Source organism: Myotis lucifugus, unplaced genomic scaffold (genome assembly GCF_000147115.1).
Source record: "Myotis lucifugus unplaced genomic scaffold, Myoluc2.0 scaffold_15, whole genome shotgun sequence".
Classification (NCBI taxonomy): Eukaryota; Metazoa; Chordata; class Mammalia; order Chiroptera; family Vespertilionidae; genus Myotis; species Myotis lucifugus.
This window is the reverse complement of record NW_005871063.1, coordinates 11,450,489-11,465,918: the sequence shown is the minus strand read 5'-3', so window position 1 is coordinate 11,465,918 and position 15,430 is coordinate 11,450,489. Positions and strand designations below refer to the sequence as shown.

The window sequence follows — 15,430 nt, the reverse complement described above, 5'->3', positions numbered from 1 at the left end:
AGAGCCCCCGCCGCTGCCGGAGCCCTGAGGGGGCGGGGAGGGGAGAGGCGGGCCCCCCCGCCTCTGAGCGCACTCCGCGCCGCCTTGCCTTCCAGGCGCCCTTCCGCGCTTCCCTTCCCCTCCCGCGACCTGTGTCCCGCTTCCGCGCCCGGTGTCCTGGGGAGGGAAGCGCAGGCCCGGGAACAGCTAGAAGCCATGTTTCCCCCTCCTTCCCAAGTGGATGTCCCAGAGGAGTTCCGTGCCGAGTCCCGTTACCTGGCAGGTGACATCAGCGTGACTGTGTGGCTCCTGCACGCTCACGGCGCCGGGATGGGGGTGCGGGAGGCCGCGGGCTTAGTTGGTGGGGTTTTAAGCTCAAGAATGAGCAAGCTAGCCCTGACCGGTTTGGCTCAGTGGATAGAGCGTCGGCCTGGGGACTCAAGGGTCCCGGGTTCGATTCTGGTCAAGGGCACGGACCTTGGTTGCGGGCACATCCCCAGTGGGGAGTGTGCAGGAGGCGGCTGATCGATGTTTCTAACTCTCTATCCCTCTCCCTTCCTCTCTGTACAAAATCAATAAAATGTATTTTAAAAAAAGAAGAATGAGCAAGCTACCTGTGTCCCCTGCAGAGACCGGTCATTGGAGCATAAAGCCTTCCCAGTTCCCATCCTTCTGTCTTTCTAAGTAGCCAGGTCCAAATCTGGTTTCCCAGAGAGTATGGCAAATTATTCTTCTTACTGACAAGGACAGTCTGAACGTAAAAGAGAGAGAGAGAGAAAAAAAAATCGGATTTGATCTTAACAGGTGCTGATGAGATGAGCCCACCCCATTCCATCTCACTGTTAAGCCAGCCACAGCTATGTTTATAGTAAGTGTTCTTTGCCTGGGATTGTGGGACGTGGAGTTGGTGTTTTTGGTTTTGGCTCTCACTGACCTATTTGGCACTGCAGCCTTTCTGTTCGCCTGTCTCTGGGTGCTTTCTCCCCGCCTTTGTGCTCTGGGACTCAGTTCAGCAAACATGTGAGTTCCAGCTACGTGCCAGGTACAGTGCTGGGCATGAAGGAGATAAAGGAGCAACTCACGATCCACCAGGGATGGAAATTTTGTTTTTAAGCGACCCAGAGCGATCACTTCTCTTAGAAGTCTAATCAACTGAGCAGTTTTATAAAGTGGGTCTCCGAAAGGGGCAGGTGGTGGTGGTGGGGATCCTTGGATATCTTCTTAGGCGTCCACCAGTTTTTATTTTAAAGATTAAATACAAGAGAATACATGTGACTGTGATGGGGTGAGTACCGTGCTATTGGCGCCTGTGCCTCCAGTTGCACCTCCAGTGCGCAGACGGCGTTCCCCTGATTCTGTTGGCCCAAGCGGCTGAGAAAAGAACGGAGATGGACTTAGCATGTGATGCATTCTTACTGGGGAATATAAGAAAATAACAACGATTGAATGTTAACATGAGTCAGGCATAATTATTAACACTTTACATGTATTAATGCATGTAATCATCATGAGCTAGGAATTATTTCAAAACTACAAAATTGTAAGAGGCAGCATGGGAAGGTGGTTAACTATGAATCTTATCTCAGTCGTTGGCTGGTCATGTGGCCTCGGGCAAGTTACTGATTTTGAGCTTCAGGTTGTCCAACCTGTGAAAAATGGTACTCACCGCACAACATTATTGTGAGGATGAAATGAGTTAGTATGTGTAAAGGATTTAAAATACTATTTGTGTTGGGAGTTATTATGGTAATATGGCAATCTGCACTTTCTAGACAAGAAAACCAGGAACTGAGAAATTAGATAACTTGCCCCATGTCACATAGGTAATAAGTGCCCAAACAGAAATATCATGGCCCGTAGTCCTAGAAATATGTTGGACTTGAAAACAAACTAAATAGAAAATGAAACCAGCACCATAACAAACCATACCCCATTCACTTTGAGAGACAATTTAATTTAAGCAAAATACTATAATCTGTCAAGTTAATTTTAAATGTTACTGCTTTTATAGTTTTAAGTGCATTTAATTTACAAAATAATTTTTTGGTTCACAGTTGAATAAAGATCATAAGTAAAATTTTTATTTGTACTCATTAAAAGCATTTTTAAAGGAGATAGGTGTTTCTAATTTTTTCCCCTTCACTACATTTCTCAACTTTGAGAAGCACTAGATTAGTCAGTACTAGCACTTGGAACTCACAATACATTTTTAACCAAGTGTGACCTGTTATCTTGGTCATTGTGAAATAAACTCCGCATATTTTTGAGTGTCTTCCTTCTGTCAATCACTGCCTCTAGAAGTTAAGCAGACTGTAAGTGGGACTTAGAGTCAGAGAATACCCTGCAGTGCCTCTGGACACTTTTAGAACAACTTCTTTTTCTGAGTGAATTCACATGCTAGGTGTTCTGCAGACTGTTAACATGCCTGGAAGTTCCAGATGAAATGAGAAGCTGTTTCCTACATACCCATTTAAATCATAGTTAGTGACAGCTTCCATTTTGCAACATTTAAGAAGAGAAAATTAAAATCACTGAAGAGCACTGAACTGCTTATAACTTGTACATTGACCCATTCTTCTAACTTCTGATATTCTTTTCCTTAAGCACTGAGGAAGCACTATTTTTTCATGACTTGTGTAAAAGTAGCTATGAAACAAGCTGGATAATAACGTTTATTCTACCAGTTTTATTGAGGTATGATAAATGCTGCACATTTAAAGTGTACACATTTTAAAATCAGTTTTTGACAAGTACACATCCATGAAACCATCATTACAGTCCAGATAATGAACAGTTCCATCACCCCACTAGGTTCTTTAAGCCTTTTTATAATCTCACTTCCTCTACCACTGTCTCCAGGCAACCACTGATAGGTTTCTGTCTCTACTGATTAAATTTTTCTATGCTAGAATTTTATATAAGTGGAACCATACAGTAAATTATTCCCTTTTTTTTCATGACTTCTTTCACTTAACATGATTTTGAGGTTCATCTATGCTGTACCAATAGTCTGTTTCTTATTTTCTTCTTTTATTTTCATTGTATGGATATACTGCTATTTGCTTATCTGTTCACTTTGGTGGACATTTCCGTTCCCAGTTTTGGACTATTAAAGGAAGATCCTGCAATAAGTTCCTGTGTAGTGAATAATATTATTTCTAGTATCGTTATGGTTTAGAAAGATTCAGGTCTTCTAATAATTATAGTTTAGAGTTCAAAGAAAACATTAACAAATATATAGTTACCATTAACTCAATTACTGAACAGGTTATGAAACCTCTGTGGGCTTTATTGTCTTCATTTATTAAAAAAATAGCTCTTTAGATATTTTGATTTTTAGGCAGTGATTCATAATCCCAATTTAAGGCCATTTAGTTACAAAGCCTAAAAATAGATACTAGTATGAGAACTTTTAGAAAAGGCACACTTCAATAAATTTACTGTTTCAAAAATATATGTTATAATTAGAAGTCTTTACTTTTAAAATACATTTATAGCTATATATCTGTAATTAAATCTAAATGCATGTATTATTTTTAAAATTTAGACACTTTAAATATTTTATACATGATTTTACTTACATAAACACATGATAGCAACTAATAAGACAAATAGTATTTCAACTACCTAACTTGAATCGTAGATTCCTTAAAACATCTCTTTTGGGGATTCCACTAAATGACTGAAAACCACGCATACCCAAATCTCATGGTTATCTGATGGATTGCTAGAAACAGAAATGTCCAAAAATTTTTTTTGTTTCTCCCTTTTTTTTACTACATATGCTTACCTTCAGTAAGAGATCAATGGTTCCAATCTAGATATTAGAAATGTCACAGTGAATTATATTGTGCTGCTCTGCATATAAGATAACAAGAGCATCTAGATCAAGCATGTCAAACTCAAAGGCTAACACGGGCCAGATGAATGAGGCATGCAACCCGTGGGCCGCAAGTTTGACATGTTTGATCTAGATGATAGGCACTGAGGATGTATCTGGGCCAGGCATTAGGACAAGACTTTAATCCTCCTCTGAACCCTACGGGATGGCTACTATCTACTTCACAGATGAGGAAACTGAGGGCTTCACGGACTTGTTCAATTTCACAGTAGTCCTGTGGTATGGTAGAAAAGAGGGCAATAACAGCGAAAACATCTTTATTAGCTCCATCTCTTCTCTGCTGAAATGCTCGTCTGTCAGATAAGTTGATCATCTCGCCCTAATGAGACAGGTTGGGTTGTGTTTTCTTCTTTGGTTGAGCAACTTGGAAAATTTCTCAAAAGGAAAACAAATCATTAAATATTACTTTCATCAATTATAAGTCTGTTAATTTTTCTCTCCATCGAAGATAATTGTTGGCTCATTTCATATCTCCCTTATAGTGATGTACCTCCCCATCTTAAGAGTTTGTTAAATCAGATTTAATATATTTCTTTCCCAGAGTAAAGCAATTAATCTTTTAAACTTAATTGCAAAATACTGTTTGAGAATCTACTGTGGACAGTAAGGAATGAAAAAAGTAAAAATCATTCTGCCTGAGCCCTGGGTTTCACATTTCTGTGCTATTCTAGACTATCACTAGTTTCCTACTAATGCCATTAAATTAGGAACACCAAATTAGAAATCATCACGCTTTTCCTCTTTGAATATTTTGCACATCTATTTTCCAAGATATGTTTTATTCTCTATACTAGAGGCCCGATGCACGAAATTCGTGCAAGGGGCTCAGGCCCTCGCTGCCATGGCTTCATCCAGATAGTCGTCCGGAAGGATGTCTGGTCTAATTAGTATATTATGCCTTTATTATTATAGAAGCCAAAACCATTTCAGAAAAAAAAATTCTCATCCTGGTCCCTGCATTTCAAAAGGCTTACTGGTATGCAGTGGTGTGTGTGTGCATGCCTCACATTTTATTGATTATTTTTAATTACTCCCTAACAGGACAGATTTAACTTAGATTGTTGGCCGTTGAGCTAAACAGTTTATGAAATCATTGGTCTGTTCTTTAATGTGAGCCAAATGTTTACAACTGTAATCTGTATCCTCCCCTAATACCTGGCAGGCCTTGACATGCTCACAATCCCTGTAGTATTCTTCCTTTACTGCAGAATCATCTCCTGATCAGATGGAAAATAACCTGTTATTCCTTGGAGGCCAGTGGGATTCAGCTGGAGCATCTTCCTCAAGTAACATTGGGGTGTGGGAGTTTTTATTGTTTTAATTCCACTCTACAGATATTTGTAAGAAAGTCTCTGATAGGAAGTCACATGGATGGGTAGGTTCCATGTGCTTACATGCTGGAAGGTTTTCCCCTCTCATTTTGTGGCACTGCAGATGGGGTATGGGGTCAGACAATGCACTATTGACAAAATAGCTGCTGTCACAATCCAGGGACTTGGAGATGATTCACTTGACATTTCGCCAGCAGATCTATTTCTCTTCTCAGTCAAGGAGACATTTCTCCATCTATTCCATGTTGGTGAACAGCAACCATATGACTTTCCGTAGAAACAGGCCAGGGAGAGAGAAGCATGCTTATCTTTATTCTGCAGTCCATCTTTCACTGGGAGACTAGCAGAATTTAGCACATTCTTCAACTGTAACTCCAAAGTTAAAGAGGAAAAATAACTCTTAGTGGGTGCTGTTCCTATTTTATGTCCTTTTGGAAGAGAGGCTTATCTCATCCTTTCTCCCTGAGAACATTCAGTTTCATTGTTCTCTTCTCAGTCAAACCAGAATTGTTTTGGCAGAATATGTGACTGACTCTCATTTATCATGATGATAATAGCAACATTCTCTCCTGCAGCTACGTGATTCTATCATATGCCTCATAGAAGACTGGAAAAACCTGAAAGTTGTGGCCTAATTACAGCTGGTTTTCAAATGTACAGAGGACTGACCTTCAGGATTACATCAGAGGACTTTCAGTATGAGGGCACTTTTATATAGTACCAGCCTTTAAAGATATGTTTACCTAAGCCTTTCCAAACCAAGAGTTCTGTTACAAGCATGCCATCAGTTCGCAGGGCCTATGGTGACCAAGTACATAAATAGTGATTATATGTTTAACTCCAATTATTACATTGACTGGTATTTAAATGATGGGTTGGACTAGATGCCCTTTAAGATTTGTTTCAGTATTAAGAATCTTATGCTTTGTGGTTACTGTATTACTGCCAAAAGGAAAATGTGGCCGATTTAATGTACTTTAAGATCAGTGGAAATAAAAATAAGATGGGGCTATTTTAGTTTCTATAAATCTTTTATTCTGGATAATTACTTTGTGGAATAAATAGTGTGTGATTGATACTTTATTTCCTTAACAACCTAACCTGACTAATCTTAATTTTACAGATAAGCCTTTAATTTATTTCTTCAATGTTAGATTTTTTTTCTATTCTAGTGATAACCTTTCATTTGTTTGTTTGTTTGTTTGTTTGTTTATTTATTTATTTATTTTATAGGTACTGTCCAAGAAGCTGGAACATTATTAGCCAACAAGAATGTTCGTGTCAACTGTTTGGATGAGGTAAATTTTTTAATGAAGTGTCTTACTACCTATGAGAATGGACATATATAAAATCTTATAAGAATTGTTTTTCTAGAATTTGTTCTCAAGTTATGCTTATATCTAAACCAATTGTGAGCACACAGGCCACAAAAGACAAATAAGCATGTAAAAACATGTTTAATTGTATTAGTAATCAAATAAGTGCAAATTAAACCAAAATTATATCATTTCTTGTGAAATGTGGGAAACAGTGGACTTTTATATGCTAATGAATCCTATATAATACAAGCCTAATATGCAAATTGACTGAATGGCGGAATTACTGGTTGGCAGGGGGCAGAGCTGGCGAGTGGGCGACACCAGGCCAGCCAAGGCGGGTGCCAGTGGGCAGAGGGAGGGGACAGTGATTGGGGGGCGGTGGTGGAGGGGCAATCAGGGAGGGGTGGGGCTGGCTGCTCACTGGCTGGTGCTGTCTCCCCATTGCCCTGCCGGTCACCTCCCGCAGAGGGAGGCCACCGGCGGTAGTGGTGGCAGCGGCGGCAGGGAGATGGGGGAAGGGCCCGGCCGCTCGCCCACCTGCTGGCCCCAATTGCCCGTGGGTCGCCTCCCTTAGAGGGATGCCAGACTGCAGCTTAGGCCCGAGGGGAGTGGACCTAAGCTGTCAGGCAGACATCCCCCAAGGGCTCCTGGTCTGCAAAAGGGTGCAGGCCAGGCTGAGGGACCGCCCTGAGTACATGAATTTTCATACACCGGGCCTCTAGTTAGATATAAATTGGTATCACATTCTGGAGAAAAATTTAGAATTTGTGTGATTTTTAAATGTGTGTAACTTTGATTCAGCAACTCTACTTCTAGGGAAAGGTAACTAAACCTACACTGAGCTTTCTAGAACACTTGCTGTCCAAAATAACTCTGAGATGATGGTAAGGTCTCTTCTGAGCTGTCCAATCTCTGCCAATATCTGTGTGTGGTTATTCTGTTATACAGCACAGTTCTAGTGCGAGAAAGTTAACTCAGTGGTTTCTCATGCAGAAGGGAAGGGGTTTTATTAACCCTTTACCTGCACATGTCTAGCATACTTAGTATCACAAAATAAAGTTTAAAGCAAAAAAATTTTTAATAGGTCAAAAGTCTTATATATTAAATTAATAATCCACCAAGAACATACCAGTCTTAAGCCTTCACTTACGAACTTTAAAGCTTTGATGTTCATAAAAAAAGAAAATTGAAAGGAGAAATTTGTAAGACCACAATAGCACCTTTCAGAAACCAACAGATTAAGTAGGAAAAAAGTAATTCAGAGACAGAAACAGAAAATGTGAATAACCTAATTATCAGTCTGTGTCCTATGTATAAGACAGAAAAAATAGAACATTTTCTTTTTACATGGAACATTACTAATTAGTCTATGTATTATACTATTTTTAAAGGAAATTTTAGCTAATTTCAGACAAATTCACCAAATGCAATAGAATACATTGAAAATGAACAAAAATATGATCCAGATAATAAAACATATAACCTGAAATTTAAAAAAAAAATCTAAGTAATTCTTGGGTAGAAGAAGAAATAAAAGTAAAAATTTCCTACTATTTAGAACTGAAAACACTACATCTATCAAAAAATTTGATATGGGAAAAAATACATTGTGTTATGACACAAACGGGTTCAGAGATTGCATAGCAAATAGCATGATTGGAATAGCTCACTGCCTCTTTGGAAAGATGTTCTCTCATTGGTTGACTCTGAAACCCAATCATTGCTAAGAAGACAGCTGGTAAACAAGAAACACCAAAGAGAAAAACAAAATGAAAGAAACAAAACATTTTTGTTTTTTTAATGAGAAGAAAGGGAATATCTGGAAGCAGGGAACAAACAGATGAATGGTCTAATGTGATTAACAGAGATGACAGTTTAAAACACAAGCATACATAAAAAAAATGAGGTCAGTTTGTAATATAAGATCCAAAAGCTTTGCACATCTCCTTTGCTCATAAGCACATTATCACATTGTGTTGAAAACTAAATTTAAAAAATTTTTTTTTTTAGATTATAGGACAGTTCTGTAGTCTTGGGGTCATTCCCTCAGCCTGAGAACCTGTCACTGTAGATTGGATTGCTGGGTGACTGAGTGCCCATCTGTACTGTGTCCTTTCTTCCCCCAATGCTACACACCAGCTTCTGATATACAGGTTATATCATCCTTTAGGGGGTTACCACCCTAATGCTGTCCTTCAAAAGGTAATGAGCATATAGTCCATTCCCACTCTCTTAAAGGTGCCTCTGTACATTGAGATTCTGATTACCCACACCCACCCAAACCACTCCCAACATTTAAATACCACATCCTTATAGACACACCCAACTAGGGGACTCTTAAAGTTGGAGTCTTAACATTTTTCCATTACTACTCTCAAGAAACTTTGACTACTCCCATTCAGTTGCCTCTTGTACAGCCACCTGAAAGGTCCCACCTTCCCTATAATTCTCACATCAACAGCCCTCTGAGAATATTGATGGCTGTGTTCAAAATAATAATCTGCAGTCATCAGGAACAATTCAAATTATGTTAGCGTGCTAAAATTTACAAAGGTAAGAGATTATATGTTTTAGAGAGGTTTCCATCCAAAACAACTTAGAAATTCCAGCACTTGTAGAATTTACAGAGTATTCTTGGTTACTGAGAAAATTAACTTACAGGAAACAGCTTGCTCATTTATCTACCAAATAGTATTAGGTACCCAGAACCCAGTACATGTGAGGTTGGCTGTTTTATTGGATATGCAAAAACATGCGGAGACTAATAGGGTAGTCTAGTGTAAATACTACCAACTATTTCTCCGTATTCATACAATATATATATGAACAAATCATGTATATGATCAAAATATAAATGTAGTTTAAGAGAGCATTGTTTTAAAAATGATACCACTATAAAGTACATTTCCTGCCTCTTGTTTTTCTCATACTTTATTCAATTTTTCCTTTGGTAGGCATTCTATTTGTTTTGAGGTTTTTTTCCTTATTATTATTATTTTTAGTGCATTTGTATCTGCTTGTTCATTTGTTTCCCCAGGAACTAAGAATGTGTAGTAGAGATGAGAGCCCTGGGTTCTGGTCCCTGCCCTGGCCATTTGAGTAGTTATGTGAGGATGAGCAAATCTTCTCTGAGTCTATTTGCTAATCTGTAAAAAAATAAAATAATAAAGTAATAAAACCATCTTTTTTCCTCAGCAGTTTGTGGAAGATCCAAGTGTGAAAGTAAATATAAAAATACTTTATAGATTGTAAAGATGATTTTTTTAATACATGTTTGTTTTTAATTTAATTGCAGGAATTGCTATGTAACTTAAGACAAATAAGTAAAATTAATACATTTTTTCCTTTCTATTACAGAATGGAATGACTCCTTTAATGCATGCTGCATATAAAGGAAAACTTGATATGTGCAAATTACTTTTGCGACATGGAGCTGATGTAAATTGTCATCAACATGAACATGGATACACAGCCCTCATGTTTGCAGCACTTTCTGGTGAAGTTTTAGTATTTATTCTAATACTAGAGGCCCGGCGCACGAAATTCGTGCACGGGTATGGTCCCTAGGGCTGGCCTGTGATCAGGGCCGTCTTCCCGAGCTGCTGACTGTTGGCCCTGCTCCCTGCTGCCACCCACCCCCAGTTCCCTGTTCGTCAACGGGCGATGGGAACCTGCCAGCCTGGGAAAGGGACCGAGAGGTGGTCAGTGCGCCTCATAGTGACTGGTCAAGCGGTCGTTCTGGTCGTTCTGCCATTAGGGTCAATTTGCATATTACCCTTTTATTATATAAGAATATTAGTATTGTTAGTTACCTACACAACTTTATTGTAAGTACATATATATATACTTTTCAATGAAATGCATTTTTATTATAGTAATTTTAAGGTCAATTCTAATGGAAAATAATGGTGGGAATTGATTTTTAAAAAATTATATCTGAAATGTACAGTTAATTTGTTGATTTCTTTTTAATTTAAATCAATCAGTTCTTTGTATTGATAACATACAGTGTGGGACAAAGTAGATTTGCAGTTGTGAATACACGAAATAGAGTTTATTCTTGTATTGTTGTTAGTTATTGTACTATTTTCCATATGAACAACGGTAGACCTACTTTTGCCCACCCCGTATACTCTGTATTTTGTGTAGCGTTGAGGAGCTGGATCAGTTATTCCTTTCAAGTTGGTTTTTTTGGTGTTGTCTATCTTGTTCTCTTGAGAAAAGAGCTGCTCTGCTGGAGCTGTGTGTTTGCTTCACTGGCATTTTTGTACTAAATAGGTTGATCTATTTAGAAACTGACTTTGACTCATGTTGCTTATGATTTGCTAAAGAAAGACAGTTGGGAAATATTTCCTAAAATTAAATGGAGTTATGTGAAATTGTTGCCATTTTTTAAGGAACTGAAGATGTACTATAATATTATATTTTAAAAGCAGTAATCTGTATTTTTATAATCCTAGAATTGAAAAGCTTTTCTAAGCATGACATAAAATATAGAATTCAAAAGGACAACCACTTTGATTACACATAATTTTAAAATTACTATATGTAGAATATACCTTATATACAGTTAAAATACAAATGAGAAACTAAGGAAAATACTTATTATACATCTTAAAGGATCACATTATTATATATGAAAAGTTTTTATAAATCAATTAGAAATGGCAAATACTGCAGTAGAAAATGAAACAGAAAATTGAAAAGAATAAAGAAATAAAACTGGCTGACAAACATAGGTTATTTTTCACCACATTGGCAGAGGTTAAGGAAGAGTGACAATGCCCAGCATTGGCATAGGAACTTCTTTGCACTGTTTTCGGGCGTGCACATCAGCCCAGCCTTGCTGGAAGGCAGCCTGAAAAAATGCATTTAAAATACGTGTAACCTTTGCTCCGACAGTATTTTTCCAGGAACTGTTCCTAAGGAAATTGTAGTTCAAACTGCAAAAATTAATGAAAAATGCTGTTCACTGAGTACAATTTATAATAGCTAAATATCTGTAATGATTCCATGAGTGGTAGAATGCAAATAGAATAAATGCAAATGATGGTTATCGAGAAAAAATTATAGAAAAGTATACCCCCAACTGTTAATAATTGTCCCAGGGCCTGAAGGTGTGAAGGATGGGGTGGGTTAGTAGATATTAAGACTTCTATTCATTTATGTTTTTGTTTTTACTTTGTACTAAACATCATTAGGAAAAATAAATATATTTTGTTCGGTTAAAAAAAAGTGGTATTTCTACTCAATTTTTGTATTGCCTGATGTTTTTTCTAGAAAACAAGTTTAATTTCTAATGGGTTCTCCTAGCATTTTACTCTTTACTATAGTTATGATTTATATTTTAGAAAAAGGTGAAATATCCAAAAAAATGAAAATCTAAAAGTTTGTGGCGAAAAAGGTTATAGATAATTTGATAGGGAGTATTTGAATTGCACATTCCTTAATATTAACAAATATGTCCCCTTTAAAAACCCTAGGTAATAAAGACATCACGTGGGCAATGTTGGAAGCTGGTGCCGAGACAGATGTTGTCAACTCGGTAGGAAGGACAGCAGCTCAGATGGCAGCCTTTGTGGGTGAGTTATTTTATGGCAGTTTTACATGAGGTTACACCCCAAATTTTCTCCATGGAAAGAATACCACTTTACTTCTCAAAGAACAAATACTGTCATGTTTATTTAAAAAAAAAAAATGTTTTTAGCCCACTAGATTTTGTCTAACTTAAGGAAATACCCATGATACTTTGGAGAAAATGAACCAGCTCTGTTGAATGTCCACTTTGTAAGATACAGAGAATGGTGGAGTTATTTTAGTTGCAGTCGAATGCTTTGAATATTTTATTTCTCTAAAGGAAGTAGTTCAATGTATAAGATCATGAACTGTGAAGTCAACAGTGTTCAGTTTAAATTCTGGCTGTGTTACTCAGTTGCATGTTACTTAATGATTCTGACCTTCAATTTCCTCATTGTAACATGTTTACATGGTTATGGAAAGCATCAAATGAGACAATAGAGCTTTACAAGTAACTAAATAAATACCATCATTACTGTTGTTAATAATAATTATAGCAATGTAATTCTTTTGTAGGAAGAAGCATTAATAATATAATATATAGCTGCTTCATTATCATCATCAACAACAAATATTTATTGTGTGTGGTCAATATTTCTTGATGTGTTAATCCTGTTACTGGAAATAATGTAGAGGGTTTAGAAGAGAGTGGGAGTGAATATTTGATCATTGGTAGTTTGGCCACACTAAATTGGCAGTTAGGAGAGCCCATTAATAGAAAAGCTATAAACATCTGACATAGGGAGTGCAGTAAGTGGCTTTGTGAGGACTAATAATTCATGAAACAAATACGTAATGTTCACAACCTATATACCCAGCATCACTCTAGGTGCTTTGGTTACATTGGTGAACAAGACAGAGGCTGTTCATGTGTTCATGGCACTTGAGGCCAATAGTGGTGATGGGCATTGTGAAACAGCATACGCTAAGGGACCACTTAAGAGTTCCATAGAAACACATCCAAAAAAGGGATCTTCCATCCTTATTCTAAGGGGGTTTTGAGAGAAATAACATTTAAGGTAAGATAGAATGGAAATTAGTCAGATGTGGGGTATCATATCTGTATATTTTGTTAAATTTTACTGTCAATTTATAAAACTAATAGTAGCTACCATTGATCAAGTTGGACAGTTATGGAGTCACTTTATGATAGCTCTGTGAGAGCAAGTATTATTTTAATTCAGTTTCAGAAGTATTGGAGAAAGGTATGGCCTTGTTGTGCAAGCTTCAGAGAAATGCTTATCTTCCCATAGCTATTGATTTTTTTATTGTCATTTTTTGTAAGTCTCCTGGGTTTTATAGCTATTCAGTTTTGTTTTATTTTCTATTTGAATTAGCTTTAGGCTTCAAAGTAACAAGCAATAATAATAATGATAATTGGCATGTATTGTTTTTTTAATGGAAATATTTTCAGCTTTTCACTGTTTATTATGATTTGCTTTTGGTTTTATCATTACATAATTCCATTCTGTCTTAAATTTTAGTTCTAATTTTTCTGATAATATAGCCATTTCTGATTTCTTTTTTGTTTTTAATATTTTGTCACTATCTCTTTGCCCATCCTTTTGTTTTCAATTTTTATTATTTCATAACTAGTATTATACCTATATTATTTATAAACATACTAGAGGCCGGTAGGGTCCCTTGGCCTGGCCAGTGGGGATCAGGCTGAAACCGGCTCTCCGACATCCCCTGCGGGGTCCTGGAGAGGGCGCAGGCCAGGTTGAGGGACCCCACCAGTGCACGAATCGTGTACTGGGCCTCTAGTATGCATATAAGATCTTTGGTTAATCTCTTCCTACCTTCCCCCCTCACCCCTTCTCTCTAAGATTCATCAGTCTGTTCCATGCTTCCATGCCTGTGGTTTCCACTCCTGCATTGAGCGTCTGCCCCCTGGTGGTCAGTGTGCATCATAGCTACCAGTTGGATGGTCAAACAGTCAGCCAGTCACTTAGGCTTTTATATATATAGATAGGTGGATTCTGTTTTATAACTCAAAAGATATTTTCTCTCTTTTAAAAGGTATTCATTTAGCTTATGCGTATTTCACTTAAATACTGATAAACTTAATTGCCTCCTCATCTTTTACTCTTTTACCTCAGTTTTTTACTCTGCATTTTACTTGGTAGTTGTGTGTGTGTTTCTTTCTCAATGTGATTGTCTGGTTACGTTAGAGTATATTTTATTTCTCCTTTTATTGACTTGAATGATCAGGATGGGAGAAGAACTTCTATGCATATATGCATAACCCATCGACACAGACAATAGTTCAGATAAGGCCTGGGGGTGGGGGGGTGTGTGTGGGCAGGGTGAGGAGATCAGCGGGGGGAAAGAATGGGAAATCTGTAATACTTTCAACAATAAAGATACATATTTTTTTTAAAAATGTTTCCCATTCCACTAGTGCTTACTTTCCTATTCACAACACTCCTGATTAAACTCATAGTTCTCAGTTATCATCTAAAAATAAGAACAAAACTATACTCTGTGTCCCACCCCCAAAGGCCTGTATTTACCCATTTAGCTACCCCAACAAGAGGAAAACCTTAAAACTCATTTATTTCTTCACATCCTCTGTTTTGGTTTTATAGGCAGCAGGACTTTTCTTTCCTCCACCATCACCACCACTAGCTGTGGACTTCGCTGAGAGTGTAACATTTTTAGTACTAACATGTTAGTAGAGTGTACCTCCTTACTTTGTTCAGTAATTCTCATGGTCAGCAGTATAATTCCTCAGTCATCCTCTCCACCCATTCCGATGCTCTCTGTTGCCAAGGCTGTTGTTCTCCACTGTTTCCTCTTTCTTCTTGCTCCACTTAGGTTTTAGTGACAGACCTTCTCAGATGGTATGTAGGTTGTATTTTGTTTGAAACTCATCATAACCAAAACTGTCTTTCTCTGTGGAGAATGTGAGTCATATCTTGGCTAGTTTCATGATTGATGTACCGTTGTTCTTTTCTCGCAATCACATGTATAAGTTACTCCACAGTTTTCCTAATCCAGATTTTGCAAATGAGAATTTGATTTATTTTCCTTTATAAATTATTCATTTCTCAATATGGAAGCTTCCCCCAACTCCCAGCATTTGTTTTGTATATTAATATTACTGCTTCATTAGTATGCATTCAAAACTCATAAATTAAAAATCAGTAAAACTACTTAATACTTTTGACTATAAAATTTTAGATATAAATTAAGTGAAAATTTATATTTATAATGATAAACTTTAAATATATATCATTCTTATATAAATTATTAGCAGATGAGTTAAACTTAAATGTCAAAATAATCTCAGCACTACCTGAAATGAAAGAGATTAATCT

General features: G+C 37.3%; 1 protein-coding gene across 8 annotated transcripts in view; it reads left to right on the top strand.

The window, feature by feature from the left end:
• Positions 1 to 15,430, top strand: part of ANKMY2 (ankyrin repeat and MYND domain containing 2) — a 31,909-nt gene that overhangs the window by 882 nt on the left and 15,597 nt on the right. For 3 of the 8 annotated variants that reach the window (XM_006085043.3, XM_014452467.2, XM_023750765.1), the window contains exons 2-4: positions 6,445 to 6,509; positions 9,888 to 10,026; positions 12,014 to 12,112. In XM_006085043.3, coding sequence (XP_006085105.1) covers positions 6,445 to 6,509; positions 9,888 to 10,026; positions 12,014 to 12,112 — 303 coding nt within the window. Of the gene's footprint in view, positions 1 to 162; positions 263 to 783; positions 848 to 5,088; positions 5,167 to 5,786; positions 5,908 to 6,444; positions 6,510 to 9,887; positions 10,027 to 12,013; positions 12,113 to 15,430 lie in introns of those variants that run through there. The other 5 variants (XM_023750766.1, XM_023750767.1, XM_023750768.1 and 2 more) reach the window with 5 other exon arrangements.